Genomic DNA, 16,316 nt, shown 5'->3' with positions numbered 1-16,316 from the left:
CTACTCGCGCATGCGCCTTAGGGCCTGTCCGCACATGTACCCGCAGATCTTATCCCAGTGCGTGACCTGACACGGCAGCACTGCCTGTCCAATGGAGGGCAGGCACCGGGTATTTCAGGCTGCCCTCCCTTAGTGGAGGTGCCTGATTATTGAGTTCAACTCTCATATTTAGGCCCGTCTTGCTGCCGCTAGCTTGCTCCCTGTATAGCTGCGTCTTAACCCCTTGTCTCCCTCCTTCTCTTCCATAACCCTCTCCTGCCCTGTATCCTCCTGGTGCCTGCTTACCATCTCCACTTCCGCTCCCCTCTGCCTTATACCGTGTTCATCTCGTGGTTTACCTCCTCCATACATCTTCTACTCCTTTCCTGCTCAGTTCCTTCCCTCTCCCTACTACCCAGTCTCATTTCCATTTTTTGTGTTTATCCCTGAGCTGACCCCTGGTCCTGGCATCCATGGTACTAGAGGTCCCTGAGCTTGCTCCCTAACGATCCCTGTATAGGGGTTGGTCAAATCTGGTGTGCTCGCTTGGGTGACTTTCGGTATCACGGTACAGTGGGTCTACTCTTGGTACCCGCCGCCTCCGGCGTAACACACTATAGCTATCATACATTTTAGAACTGTAATAGCTTTCATTTTAGTTTATAAAACATTTTCTTTGTTGTTCTTACACTCTTTTCATAAAATATACAATTAAAGTTTGTTTCTAAAAAATAACCCTTGTGCTCTAATCAATGAAGTAAATATATGTCTCTTAGATAACTGATGATTTCTCACTCATGTTAGCCGTTGTCCAACAGAGATTTCTAATATTGAATATGTTTTTTAATCAATGATTGTTTGAAATATTTTTATTTAATGAGGCCACAAGATACAACATTATAGTTTATTTTGCTTATTTGAGACCAATTAAATTGGAAATGGAAGTTAGAACATAGTACCAGAGTTAAACTGGGAAAAGTCAGTCAATTAAGTAGGAAAAATGTAATTTTACATGACAGTAGATTTCTTTCAAACTTCCTACAGAAGGGAGTAAATGGTTGCTGATATTTAACTTCTTAAAAAAAGAGATACTGTACTACATATCTACTTTATTCATGGTCTCTCAAATAAAGTTTTTTTACATAGAGTTCGCTCAAAATGATCAATTTGTAGCATGTCAGACACTTATTGAATGGATATTTCAATATTATTCATAGAATCATAGAATCGTAGAGTTGGAAGGGACCTCCTGGGCCATCTGGTCCAACCCCCTGCTCAAAGCAGGATTCGCTAAATCATCCCAGTCAGATGTCTGTCCAGCCTCTGTTTGAAGACTTCCATTGAAGGAGAACTCACCACTTCTCGTGGCAGCTTGTTCCACTCATTGATCACTCTAACTGTCAAAAAGCTTTTTCTAATATCTAATCTGTGTGTCCTCCCATTCAGTTTCATCCCATTGCTTCTAGTCTTTCCTTGTGCAAATGAGAATAAAGTTGATCCTTCTACAATGTGACAGCCCTTTAGATATTTGTAGACAGCTATTAAGTCTCCTCTCAGTCTTCTCTTTTGCAAACTAAACAATCCCAAATCCTGCAACCTTTCCTCATAAGACAGGGTTTGCAGACCGGTCACCATTCTGGTTGCTCTTTTCTGAACTTGCTCCAGTTTGTTGATGTCTTTTTTTAAAATGTGGTGCCCAAAACTGGACACAGTTTTCCAGATGAGGTCTGACCAAAGAGGAGTAGAGGGAAATAATGACTTCACGTGATCTAGACTGTATGCTTCTGTTAATACATCCTAGAATTGCATTTGCCTTTTTTGCTGCTGCATCACACTGTTGACTCATATTCAGTCTGTGATCTATTAGTATACCCAAGTCTTTTTTACATGTGCTGTTGCTTAGGCCTATTCCTCCCACTCTGTATATGCTTTTTTCATTTTTATTGCCCAGATGTAGTACTTTGCATTTTTCCCTGTTAAAAACCATTCTGTTAGTTGCTGCCCACTTCTCCAGTTTAGTTATATCTTTTTGAATCCTCTCTCTTCTCTAGTATTAGCTATCCCTCCTAGCTTTGTGTCATCAGCAAATTTAATCAGTTAACCCTCAATTCCTTCATCTAAATTGTTGATAAAGATGTTGAACAATACAGGGCCCAGGACAGAGCCCTGTGGTACCCCACTTGAGACATTCTTCCAACTGGATGTGCAGCCATTTACGACCACTCTTTGGGTCCGATCACTAAACCAGTTATGAATCCACCTAACAGTTGCCTTGTCCATTCCATACTTTACATTTTTTCAATAAGGATTGTATGAGATACTTTGTCAAATGCTTTGCTGAAGTCAAGATATACTATATCTACAGCATTTCCTTGATCCACCTAATCAGTGATTCCATCATAGAAGGAAATTAAGTTAGTCTGACATGACTTATTAGTTACAAACCCATGCTGACTCTGTTTAATCACTTCATTCTTATCCAGGTATTGACATACATGTTGTTTAATAATTTGTTCAAAGATTTTTCCTGGTATAGAAGTCAGACTCACCGGCCTATAGTTGCCTGGGTCCACCTTCTTCCCCTTTTTGAAGATAAGAACAACATTTGCTCTTCTCCAGTCTTCTGGGACTTTTCCTGTTCTCCAAGAATTTTCAAAGATTATGGAGAGGGGTTCAAAAATTTCTTCTGCTATCTCCTTCAGTACTCTGGGGTATAATTCATCTGGACATGGAGACTTGAATTCATTTAGGTTAGCTAAATGTTTCCTCACTATCTTTCTGTTTATAGATATCCTGGATTCTTCTATTCCCTTAATAGGACAGTGAAGAACAGTTGATGTTACATTTCCTTTATGAGAGAAAACAGATGAAAAATAGGAATTTAAAAGTTCGGCCTTCTCAACATCCTGTCTTACCATTTCATCATTTTCATCCTGTAAAAATCCTATAGCATCTTTGACTTTTCTTTTACTTTTGACATATCCCCAAAATCCTTTATTATTGCTTTTGACATCTCTTGCAAGCCTCAACTCATTATCAGCTTTAGCTAATCTGATTTGTGCCATGCAGGTTCTGCAGACAGCATTATATTCTTCTTTAGATATGCCTCCCTCTTTCCATTTTATAAACATTTTTTTCTTCCTTTTTAGCATGTGCTTAAGTTCTGTGTTCATCCATCCTGGCTTCCTTAAATGCTTCCTATTCTTCCCTCTTTTCGGAATTGTTAACAATTGTGCTTTGAGAATTTCATTTTTCAAGATTTCCCATCCTTCCTGGACATTTTTGTCTTTAAGGATATCCAGCCATTGGATCCCTCCAATTCTCTTTCTGAATCCCTTAAAATCTGCCTTTCTGAAATCTAACATTGACGTCTGAGTCTTCACAGGTCTTCCTCCTCTAGTTATCCAAAATTCTAAAATAGCATGGTCGCTACCTCCAAGGGTCCCAGCCACTTTTACCTACTCAACCATTTCCTCCCTCTTTATAAGGATTAGATCCAAGGTAGCAGTTCCCCTTGTTTTCTCCCCTACCTTTTGGAAGATAAAGTTGTCAGCAAGAGAGGATAAGAATTTCCTTGACCTGTTAGTTTTGCCTGAGAGAGATTCCCAACAAATGTCTGGATAGTTGAAATCTCCCATGACAACTATGTAATATTTTTTGGCCATTTGATGAATAAAGAGTTCATCCATATCTTCAGCTTGCACAGGCGGCCTGTAGTAAATGCCTACAATGGTGTCCTTTCCATTGTTCTGTCCTTGTATTCTTACCTAAACAGTTTCTACAGAACTCCCAGTCTCTGAAGTTTCAATCTCTGTGCAGATATACGCGTTTCTAACATACAATGCGACACCTCCTCCTCGTTTATCAAGTCTGTTTCTTGCAAATAAATTCCATTCAAGGCAACAGCAAACATTGTGGAAATGTTTCTTGATTTTGATAGTACAAATTGTTAGCACATTAATATTCTTTGAGGTACATCTCAATGCTTGTACAGTCAGTCTATCTTAGGTTGTAAGCTCATATATCAATGCTGGAATTCCCTTAAAGGGAATCTGTCACCCCTTTTTTGAGATATCATATAATGATATCATTCAATTGTGTGTCACATAAGGATTCTCTTAGTACTTTTGCTTCCCCCTGACCCCGCACCTTTCATGCATAAATACCTTTTTTATATCGGTTCAGATGTATGTAAACTGCCATGGTCTGGTACGATGGGCGGGGCTTATTCAACTGCTCTCCCCTCCCTGTCTTGCTCTACACAAGAAGAAATGCATAGAGCAAGACAGGGAGGGGGGAGCAGTTGAATAAGCCCCGCCCAGCGGGCCGGACAGCGGCAGTTTACATACATCTGAACCGATATAAAAAAGGTATTTATGCATGAAAGGTGCGGGGTCAGGGGGAAGCAAAAGTACTAAGAGAATCCTTATGTGACACACAATTGAATGATATCATTATATGATATCTCAAAAAAGCGGTGACAGATTCCCTTTAAGGGAACAAGGAGAGGGGATGGCTTTTTCTGATTGTAGTAAGTTTAAAAGAGAGAGATTAAAATCAAAACCAAGGAATTTGCTCACCTGATGGAGTTGTGCATATTTGGGCACAAATCCTAAAAATGCATGAAATAAATTCAATAGATGCAGCCGACACAGTGTGCTGATGGAAATTCCTCCAAGAGAGTTCCAGTAGTGTATAATGAGGGTGGGGATACCTGGTGAAGGGCTCTCCCATAATAGTAGATGTAATCAAATGGAAAAATTACTAAAAAAGTTTCTTGGTAATTTTTCCATTTGATTACATCTTCTATCGTGGGAGCGCCCTTCATCTGGTATCTCCACCCTCATGTTGCCAGTTCAAAAAGACAACCTCAGGCAAACTTGGCACTAGTCACTCTGTATAGTAGTTGCCAGAGGAACCTCAGCTTTCATCCTACAACCCCTTTACAGTGATCTGGACATGCAATTGGGGCCTTTGGGTTTCATCCACAGAGTAGTCTGAGGCAAAGATTGCCAAACTAGATGTGTCAGAAACATAAAAGACAGAATCAGAAGACAATACCATAGTCAGGGGAATAGCCAGGGTCAGATACTAGGAGGTCAGTCAGAATCAAAGTTAGACAAGCTAAGGTCAGGTCAGCTGGTTCATGGAGACAAAGACAGGATTACATGCCTGGTAAAGAACAGGAAGGATGAGTAAAACAGATGAATAACACAAGAATCTATGAAGTAAACCAAGATCAATTATTGGCAATTACGGTATGGTTGTGGCTCATTGGCCACAACAAGTAGCTAATTACAACTGCTGAGATGTCCTAGTCATACCATCATCCCTGACTGTACAGAGCCTGCACTGTCCAGTGATATTGGCCATGATGTTTATTTCATCACTAGTGCTACCGACAAAGTGAACATGGAGGCGTCTGGTGACAGAGGCATACATTACTGGAGCAGATCCATTTAGGGATGTAAGACTAATGTGCCTGTTAGTTGAAATGGCCCCACAATTACATTTCTCTTTTCCAAGACGCCAAACACAATTTCATTGGAATTATTAGAAAAAAACTCTGATGTCAAGTTATTGTTGTTGCATGCAGTTTTTGCAAACCCGCATGGTGTTCTTTCACTCACAATATATACTGAATGTCCTTAGTGTTGGTGTTCATACATGCTCATTAGCTCAGACCCAAAAAACATTTCCATGATTATACGGGTGGCCAAATGATTCATCTATTGTGCAGATAATAAAAATTGGCTTCTTTTCTTCTTGTCACAGTAAAAAAAAACATGGTTAGCAATCCTCTGGCAAGCAGAAAAGAAGCCACTACTACCGTGCAGATTCTTATAAATGCTAAATATTTTGTACCTTTCAGGGAATTCTTGGGTCAGGATTTGCCTTAAAAGTTCAGGAACAACATCGACAGAAGCACTTTGAAAAAAGGAGAAATCCTGCAGCTAGTTTAATTCAGGTGAGAGTTAAGTAATGTCCTAATCAATACTAGAACATCTATACAGTATAAATGTGAAACATTTTCGGTACTGCTTTTGTACACGTTAGAACATATTAATCATAATTGTCTATTTCTTAATCAGTGCAAACTGAGACCAGACAGACAAATTTTATCAGAGTGGTTCATGCCGTTTAATAAATCTGTCTAATTTTAAGACGGTCTGGTCTAAATTTACATCAGCTAACAGTTGGCTCACCTTGTGCCACAAATATGCGTCACAATTTTTTGCTCATAGTGTCGTAAATTAAGTCACACCGTTGTCCCGATAAGCCACATTCTATCAGCCATGTCCCCTATATAGACAAGTTGTACAAAGTGTCTACAACATGTCATATACAGTATGTATGGTAAATATCTTTAAAAACATTTTTGGGGAGCAAATTACGCTTGAATTCTGGCGCATTTCGCTTCATACAGTAGATATGACTCCTTGTCTTTATATATATTTAATATTATGTAAAAATAAGTGCATAAAGCATAATTGTAACAAAACGAATCCTAAAATATTAGTGTCACGCAAAACATACAGTAAACAGTAATTACTTCTTATAAATATATTTTCATTGGTCTGGAAACATTTGCCAGTGGACTAACACTTCTATCTGAAAGTGTTGATCCACATATTGCTGTATATTGCACAATGTGAAAGGTCAGAAATATTCCAAAAATAAGGCTACTTTCACGCTTCAGTATTTTAGCATCAGGCACGATGCGGCGAAATTTGTAAAAACCGGATCCGCCGCCGGTTGCCACCGGATCTGGCTTTTCTCTCATAGACTTACATTATCGCTGCATTGTGCCGGATGGCCATGCGTCGCGTCCGGCTTTTGCCGGATCCGTCTAAAAGTGACGGTGCGGCGTCTGGAAAAAACACTGTATGTAACGTTTTTTCCTGTGCCGGGCCGCTTTTTTAAACAGCGCATGCCCGGAAGATTTCCTCTGACATGCATGTTAACCCTTGAAGCATCAAAAAATCTCTCTCTCTCTCTCTCCCTCTCTCTCTCCCCCCCTCTTCCAGTTTTCCCATCTTTGCTGGATTTCAACTGACATCAAAAACCTGAAGTGTGAAAGTAGCCTAAGGCGGCATTGACCACAGTTAACTATAGCACATTAAGTGCAACAAATTACCCTTACAGCTAGTTGTTAAAGAGTTATTTTCAAGTTGTCTCTTGAGCTGTTCAGAGTAATGCAATCTTCTTACAGTTTCCAGGACTGATTCTCATCCTTAAGTGACAGTTCTGGTGAGCTATAGAGATGAACGACTTTGCCTTTTTTCGGGTTGAGCCGGGTTTCATGAAACCCGACTTTGTCAAAAGTCGAGTCGAACGAAATCGGCTGATTATCGTGAAAAGTCGAAGGCCGACTGAAACAAAAAACCCAATGCTAGTCAATGGGGAAGAAAAGTCTGCAGTGAGTGGAGGACAGGAAACACACCTAAAGTGCCCATTTTAAAGCCAAAAGCATCAATTGTTATTACTTAAGCTTGTCAACCTTAATTTACTTTATAATAATAGTTAGGCATTGAAAACTGGGGGTTATTTGGCTAAAGTTGTGGGGGGGTAGGGCTGGCTCCAGATTTTCGTGGGCCCAGGGCAAAAGAGTGTCAATGGGCTCCTTTAACACATGCCACAATTCATGATCCCCTGATATGGCAGAGAAATAGCGGTATAGTACAATGAAAAATACTTCACTTCTTACATCTCATGACTGATATCCATTTTAAATTCTCCAATAGCTCCAAAAATGGACAGTATATTACTCCATACAATATTATGGCCACCGCATAGTGCGCTATACAGAGTAATGAGGCCCATATATTTCTCCATACAGAATCATTTGTCCCATTTAATGTTCCATACAGTATATGATGAGCTCCACATAATGCTACAGTATATGTTGGTCCCCATGGATGAAGCTCCACTGTCTTATGGGCCCAAATAATGCTCCATATATAATGGGCCCCATTTCTAATGCTCCAGTGTATAATGGGCCCTGTAAATGCTGCTCCAGTGTCTGATGTCCACCTTTGGAATGCTTCAGTGTATGGTGGGCCTCATATATCATTCTCCAGAGTATAGTGATCCCCAAAAATAGCTGCCCCAACATTGAAAACAATTAAATAAGTCTCGCTAGCGAATCCCTGCACTAGACTCCTCATCATCCCCATCTTCCATCTCACTGCACTTGGACTGTTTAGGCAGAGGGCGTACAGACGTGATGTCATCGCGCTCTCTGACCAGAATGTCACTGTCAGAAAGCGCGGAAGACGTCACAGTGGTGGAGCAGGGAGAGGTAAGTATTTCAACTTTGCAAGTTCTGTGATCTTGCGCAAGCAGAGGGGGCCCACTCGTTGGCGACGGCACTGGCACAGGGCCCCTCATAGTACGCCGGTGTGTCTGACGGCGGGTGTGCACCCCCACCGTCAGAGACACTTGATTCTACTATGAGGGACCTTGTGCCAGTGCCGTTGCCAAAGAGTGTGCCCACCCACCTGTCCAGGGCAACGGTACTCGCACGGGTGCGTGCGCCAGGTGGTGACCCCGGCCCTGTGGGGGGAGGCAGCACAGTTAGGGAGGTGGAAAAATTGGCATATGTTGATGTTGGACATTCAGCATCTGCAAATGGAGTAATTGGAGAAGTCCACGGAAGAGGAGGACAAAAGCAAGCCATTTTTCTGGCAACCCACGTGTCAGCAGGGGAGGGTGAGACAAAATCCTTTGAAGCCCATGCATGGTTCATTTTAATGAAGGTTAGATCATCAACCTTTTGGGTCGACAGACGGGTCCTTTTTTCTGTCAGGATTGATCCAGCAGCACTGAAGACTCTTTCGGATAGCACACTAGCAGTAGGGCAAGCGCGCTCCTGTAAGGCATATTGTGCCAATTCAGGCCAGGTGTCAAGTTTACTGGCCCAATAGTCAAAGGGGAATGACCGGTGAGGGAGAACATCGATATGGGAGGAGAAGTAGTTTGTTACCATAGTTGACAACTGCTGTCTCCTGTCACTTTCGATCGATGCAGTATTACCAGTCATGTGAGCAGTACTTGAAAAATCAGTCCACAACATGGTCATGAAACCCCTGTGTCCAACGCCACTTTGGCTGTGTGCACCACAAACACCTCTTTTATGTTGCCACCTACGGCTTGTTGGAAAAACATCACCGCTTCTGTGTGCTGGAAATGCCTCAAACAAACGGTTTACCGGAGTTGCTTGTTTGTTAGCCAATATTAGCTCTAGGTTCTGCTGTGGCATGATATTTTGAAATTTGCCTTTATAGCGTGGATCCAGGATGCTGGCCAACCAGTAGTCGTCATCGTTCATCATTTTGGCAATGCGGGGGTCCCTTTTTAGGATCTGCAAGGCATAATCAGACATGTGGGCCAATGTTCCAGGTGTCAATGATGCACTGTGAGTGCTGGGTGGAGGAGCACTTTCTGGCAAATCCACATCCCTCCAGTCACGCACAAACCCTGTACCTGATCTTGCCACGCCAACATTTTTTCTTGCCCCCAGAGAAGCATCCTCCTCCCAAAATAATCATCCCCATCAACCTCCTCCTCCTCCTCTTCCTCTTCTTCCTCCACTTCGTCCACGAGACTTCCCTGACCAGAAAATGGCTGACTGTCATCAAGGCTTCCCTCCTCCTCTTCCTCCTCGACTGCAGACGCCTGCTCCTTAATGTGCGTCAAAGTTTGCATGAGCAGACGCATAAGTGGGATGCTCATGCTTATGATGGCGTTGTCTGCACTTACCAGCCGTGTCAAAACACTGAATGCATTCCTCAAAACACTGAAAGACTTTACAGAGGTCTTTCAGCTTCGACCACTGCACACCAGACAACTCCATGTCTGCCTGCAAACTGCCTGCCCGTGTATCCTCCCACAAATTAATTACAGCCTGCCTCTGTTCGCACAGCCTCTGAACCATGTGCAGGGTGGAGTTCCACCTTGTTGCATCGTCGATAATTAGGCGGTGCTTGGGAAGGTGGAGCAACCGCTGCAGCTGCTGCATACGACTGGAGTGTACGGGCGACCGGCGGATGTGCGAGCACAGTCTTCGTACCTTATGGAGCAGGGGTGTTAACTCCGGATTATTATTGAGGAAGCACTGCACCACCAGGTTCAAGGTGTGAGCCAGGGAAGGTATGTGTCTGAGTTTTGAAAGGGCTATGGCTGCCACAAAATTCTGGCCGTTATCACTAACTACCTTGCCTGCCTCAAGATGTAGACTGCCCAGCCATGACTCAGTTTGTCGCTGCAAGTAGTTGGCCAGTACCTCCGCGATGTGTCTGTTGTCTCCCAAACACATCATCTTCAACACAGCCTGCTGACGCTTACCACTAGCTGTTCGATAGTGGGACACCTCGTGTGCAACACTGGCAGCTGCGGATGGAGTTCTCGTGCGACTGCGCTCTGTGGAAGAGCTTTCGCTTCTGGAGGAGGAGGAGGGTCGAACGCCTACAGCCAACTGTTTCCTATACCGTGGGCTAGGCAGCGCTGTCCCACTGCCGCTGTCCCCTGTGGACTCTGCATCCACCACATTAACCCAGTGCGCAGTGATGGACACGTAACGGCCCTGGCCATGCCTACTGGCCCATGCATCTGTTGTGAGGTGCACCTTTCCACTCACTGATTGCTTGAGTGCATGGACAATGCGGTCTTTCACATGCACGTGGAGGGCTGGGATGGCTTTTTGCGAAAAGAAGTGCCGACTGGGTAGGTCATAGCTTGGTACTGCGTAGGCCATGAGCTCGTGGAAAGCTTTGCTTTCAACCAACCGGTAGGGCATCATCTCTAACAAGATTAGTTTGGCAATGTGGGCATTCAAAGCCAGTGTACGTGGATGAGAGGATGAGTACTTTCTTGTCCTACTCAGAGTCTCTGATAGGGTGAGCTGGACTTGAGAGCTGCATATGGTGGAACTAGCGGTGGACATGGCAGACTGAGAGAGGGTTGGTGATGGTGTTGTTGGTGTTGCTGATGGCCTAGATTCAGTCTTTTGTAGCAATAACATTGTGATTCCATGACTGCTTTGCCCTTGCGAAGACACCTCGACATTTGCTGCTGGTGGTGTGCTAACTGGTGGGCTTACAGTGGGGGAAGCGATGTAGCGTTGCTGACTACCTTCATTCGAAGCAGGTGCACATGTGGTACGTGAGGTTTGGTAGTCTGTCCAGGCTTGCAAGTGCATGGTGGTTAAATGTCTAAGCATGCAACTGGTATTCAAATTTCTCAGATTTTTCCGTCGGCTAAATGTCTTTGCACACTTCTTACAGGTAACTTTTGCCTGATCATTAGGATTTTGTTCAAAAAAGTGCCACACTGCACTCTTCCTACTATGGAAGACATTTTGAGACCTTGCACGCTGTGCTAATTTGACCGTCTGGCCAAGCTGTCCTGCAACTCTTTTGTTTTTTGTAACACGTTTTTGGACTGCTCCGGTCCTGCCAGATAACAGCTGTTGCGATGTCGTTGCCTGCTGCGGATCCTCCTCCTCCTCTTCTGAGCTATTGGCATCGGCACCCTCTTCCCCCAATGGATGCCAATCTGGGTCAATAACTGGGTCATCTATCACCTTCTCTTCAATTTCATGTGCACCTTCCTCTGTGTCACCGTGTAAGGTGGTATAGTATGCGGGAAGGGGCACCTGAGTTTCATCAGGGTCTGATTCTGGCTCAGTACACTGCGAGGACAATGTAGTGCTCTGAGTGAATGTACCAGCAGAAAAATCTAGCAGTGGCTGTGCATCAGTGCACTCCATGTCAGATTCATCTTGGACTGGGGAATTCACGATTTGACTTGATAACCCAGGCATGGTATGTGAAAAGAGCTCCATGGAGTAATCGGTGGTGTGGCCTGCCACATCCTTCAATTTTGGTAGGGGTGAAGGACTCAAGGAAAGGTGTTGTTCCTGACCAGGAGCCTCCAATGACGACTCAGTGCTTTTATTTTTTGAAACTTCAGAAGAGGAGGCGAGAGAGCTGGAGGCTGTGTCAGCAATGTAAGCCAAAACTTGTTCCTGAAGCTCCGGCTTTAAAAGTGGTTTACCTACTCCCAGAAAAGAGAGCCTTCGAAGCCTTGAGGAGCCAGACAATGACACAGGCTCAACACCTCCTGCCTTAGGTGCTATTGTGCTTTTGCCACTACCAACAGATGCAACACCACCCCCACCACCATCGGGACCAGCTGGCAACCACCGCCCACTTCCATGGCGTCTTCCACCATACTTGCTCATTTTTGTGAAAATGTACCCAAAATACCACCAGCTATAAGGTACTGTAAAACAAGGTAGAAGGTGTATCTACTATTGGTGAGAATTTGGATCTCACTATAGATTTGAGGACGCAGAACTATTGTCTCTGGCCCACTAGAGATTACACCTCAATGTAACAGACTGAAATTGGATGGTGTATGACAAGGTGTAGGGTGTCTATAGGATTGGTGAGAATTTGAATCTCACTATAGATTTGAGGACGCAGAACTATTGTCTCTGGCCCAGTAGAGATTACACCTCAATGTAACAGACTGAAATTGGATGGTGTATGACAAGGTGTACGGTGTCTATAGGATTGGTGCAGGAAAGATGTATATCTTTGTACCGTGGTAGCCAGTAGATAATTGTATTAGTCTATGCCTGATGAAGAGACCTGAGTAGTCTCGAAAGCTTGCAATGTGTTACCATCTTTTCAGTTAGCCATTAAAAGGTATCAACCACTGAGGACTCTCAATTCTGAATATTTTTATAGGATTGGTGAGAATTTGAATCTCACTATACATTTGAGGACGCAGAACTATTGTCTCTGGCCCAGTAGAGATTACACCTCAATGTAACAGGCTGAAATTGGATGGTGTATGACAAGGTGTAGGGTGTCTATAGGATTGGTGAGAATTTGAATCTCACTATAGATTTGAGGACGCAGAACTATTGTCTCTGGCCCAGTAGAGATTACACCTCAATGTAACAGACTGAAATTGGATGGTGTATAACAAGGTGGAGGGTGTCTATAGGATTGGTGAGATTTTGGATCTCACAAGAGATTTGAGGACGCTGACAATGATGCTCTCAGTCCAAGTATGGACGCAGGCAGCATAATAAGCAGGACTGCTGCACAGTGCACACACAAAAGGGTGGAAAAATGAACCCTTGGTCTGTGCAGAAAAGAGGAAGAAAAGCATTTTTGCTTTTAAAAAAGCAGTTTGCACAGCAGTGTGCAAACAGCAATGCAGCTATCAGGGAGCCTTATAAGGCAGCCTAATAACCAACAGAGCTGATGCACAAAAATAAAGCCTCCCCTGTCACTGCACACAAAGTGTTGTGTTGTAAGTGGAAATCGCTAACAGCAGAAGCAATTTTTTGGTTCTTCTTCCCTGCCTAACGCTCTCCCTTATTCAGAATAAGCAGCTGCAACCTCTCCCTAAGGCCGGAGTCACACTAGCGATAAAATCGGACGAATGCAATGCGATTAAAAATCGCATTGCATTCGTCTCAATGTTATTCAATGGTGCTGCTCCCATCATGCATTTTTTTATCGGATCCGTTCCTCGGACCGAGACAATCGCAGCATGCTGCGATTGTTACCGATTTTCGGATCGGATTCGCCAATGCAAGTCTATGGATGGGATTAAAAATCGCAATGAAAACGCACCACACGTGTAACTTGTGATTAAATCGCAAGACTTCTCCAGGTCAACAGGAAAGAGCATCAGGCATTGGCATTGGATGTCAGTTTGATGCTTACATGCGAATAAAATCGGTTCATCGCCGGAAATTCTGATGACAGACGGATCCCTGGACAAGAAATCTTTGTGCGATTTCGTACCGTTAAAATCGGTCCGAATTTTTAATGGTTGTGTGTGACTCCAGCCTAATGCTAATATCGGCAAAAGTAAGATGGCGGTTGGCGTGCACGCCTTTTTATAGCCCCTGTGACGCCTCACAAAGCAAGCCAATCACTTGCATGCCCTTCTCAAAGATGGTGGTGACCGATGCCTATGTCATCGCATTGCCCACAGTGTGCGTCCTCCATCATTGGCTGAAAAAGGGCGCTGGAAGCATCTTTTGAAACGCGACTTTGGCGCTCTGGTCACCGACCTCGTGGCCGACCTCACGCTATGGTTGGGATTCGTTTCATGAAACCCGACTTCAGCGAAAGTTGGCGACTTTTGAATATGACCGACCCGTTTCGCTCAACTCTAGTGAGCAGCACAGCTGTAATATTATTAGAACTATAACGCCCAGCTCAAGTTCTGCTATAACACATTCAGCTGTTTGTGGTTTGCTCTGAGTCTACACTGTTATCATTGTATTTACACATAGAGTTAACAAACCATTTCATTAAGCACACCGGTCTGGATAGTGAGAGCAGAGAGACGTAATTAGGAGAGCTTTTGTGAAAGCTGCCAGGCTAGTGATTTATAACTGCATCTCTTCAGAAGATGAGTGAAAGGGTAGGTAGGAGGAGGGAGGAAGGTGAGCAGCTATAACTGCTGTATATAAATCAAAGCACTAGAGACAGCTGACTGGGATGTTAAGATTTAACCCATATAATGGAATTTAACTGCTGCACACTCTTATCCAGGCAATAGAGGTTGGGCTCCATGGAAACAAGCTATACGCTATAAATGATAAACGTTCTCATTGCAGGAGAATGACAGCAAGTAGAAGAAACAAGTCAAATGCAAACTTGCTTATTTTCATGCTGTCTAACTAATTAAAGCAATTTAAGAACTTGAGAATACCTCTTTAAGAACCTGGCTTAATGGTGGACTTAGACTTTGATAAAATAGCGCACTCCATTATTGGTGGAAATATCATTGCAGTGGTGGCCGCAATAACTCAAATTCAGACACTACTCGCTTTTATTTACCCATCCACTTACTATGTATACTAAACATTAAAATATGGAAAGGAGGAAAATCTCAGCCCCCTTGCCTCTCCTTAAAGAGGACCAGTTACAAAGCAAAAGTGGGCAATTTGTGCTCTTTTTTTCATTCTCAATTCTTCCCTGATTAATCCTGTTTTTTTTTTTACTCAATAAGGTTCCAGGTGTATGGGCCTTTTTATTTATGGTCTTTACCAAGGGGAGCTTGACACATGGATATCTCTATTTTTTGTAGTGCTTTGCATTATTATCAATTGAGCAATACCCCCTTGGTAAAGACTATACAAAGCAATTATAAATTTGTGTAAATATACATGTATGTAACTGTGCTTCAGGGAACCCAGGTAGAAAATTTACATCAAGATTTTCAATGTATTTCGATATATTGGTATTCTCTTCCAGGTTTCAAGCCAAAGTTTCTAAATTTATATAAAATCATTTTTTGACAAATTTATTTCCAGACTTTTGAAAGCATATTTTTTTCAGAATAGGTAGAATAATAATCCGGTGCTCACATTGCCACCTTCTCTTGTTATCAGTAAGATGCTATTATTCATGTGCGGTGCAAAAATCTCTATGACGCATTAGTCTCTTAAAAGTTTTTTTTTTGTCTATTTTGTTTAAATAATTTAAAGCTTTAAAGAATTATAAATGAAATGACCTTTAATGTTCATTAAATGTGTAAAAGATTATCTTTTATTCTTGTTTAAAGGTATGTATTAAAGAAACTAATTTTAGGAGGTTTTCCTGCTAGAAACATTTATCATCTATGCAAAAAAAGTATGATCTTTGGAGTCTGATCACCAATCCCAAGAATGGGAGTCCCAAGTCTAACTGTATGAACGGAGCTGTAGTGCACTTGATTTATTACTGCTCCATTCACGTCTATAGAACTGACAGAAATAACTATTCCATCAGTCTCATTGAAGTGAATGAAGCAGTTGTACCCCATGCTCACTATTAGGGCTCATACTCACTTGCGAGAGACTCGCACGATTCTCATGCGAGTCTCTCGCATGAAAACCTGGAACTGCCACCGGCACTGGGACCAGAGCATGCGGCTACATGTATTTCTATGCAGCCGCACGTTACGGTCCCAGTGCTGGCAGAAGTGCCAGGTTTTCATGCGAGAGACTCGCACGAGAATCGTGCGAGTCTCTCGCAAGTGAGTATGAGCCCTTAGAGTTGAGTGAATATGTTCGGAATCGGTTGCCAAATCTTAATTTGCCATATTCATGCCATATTGGTACCCTATTCGTGACAAATTTATGTTTGAGAATTGTTTCCAAACATATTTGGTCATTTCTACTCCCATTGACTTCAATGACGCTTGGCTGTCGTAATCGGAACCGACTTTTGAAATATTTGCTCAACTCTACTCACTATTACACACTTTACACACGGAACTTGGGATCTCCAATCTCTGATCAGTGAAGGTCACAATGA

General features: G+C 42.9%; 1 protein-coding gene across 2 annotated transcripts in view; it reads left to right on the top strand.

Moving 5' to 3' along the window:
- The window catches only part of KCNQ5 (potassium voltage-gated channel subfamily Q member 5), a 1,056,555-nt gene that overhangs the window by 820,485 nt on the left and 219,754 nt on the right, over positions 1 to 16,316 (top strand). For both annotated transcript variants that reach the window (XM_073569339.1, XM_073569340.1), the window contains exon 7: positions 5,852 to 5,947. In XM_073569339.1, the coding sequence (XP_073425440.1) occupies positions 5,852 to 5,947 (96 nt within the window). The remainder of the gene's footprint in view (positions 1 to 5,851; positions 5,948 to 16,316) is intronic.

The sequence above is a fragment of the Dendrobates tinctorius genome, unplaced genomic scaffold, assembly GCF_039654945.1.
Source record: "Dendrobates tinctorius isolate UK_male_01 unplaced genomic scaffold, ASM3965494v1 ptg000024l, whole genome shotgun sequence".
Classification (NCBI taxonomy): Eukaryota; Metazoa; Chordata; class Amphibia; order Anura; family Dendrobatidae; genus Dendrobates; species Dendrobates tinctorius.
Note: the sequence above shows the minus strand (reverse complement) of the source record. Positions and strands in the feature narration are given on the sequence as shown.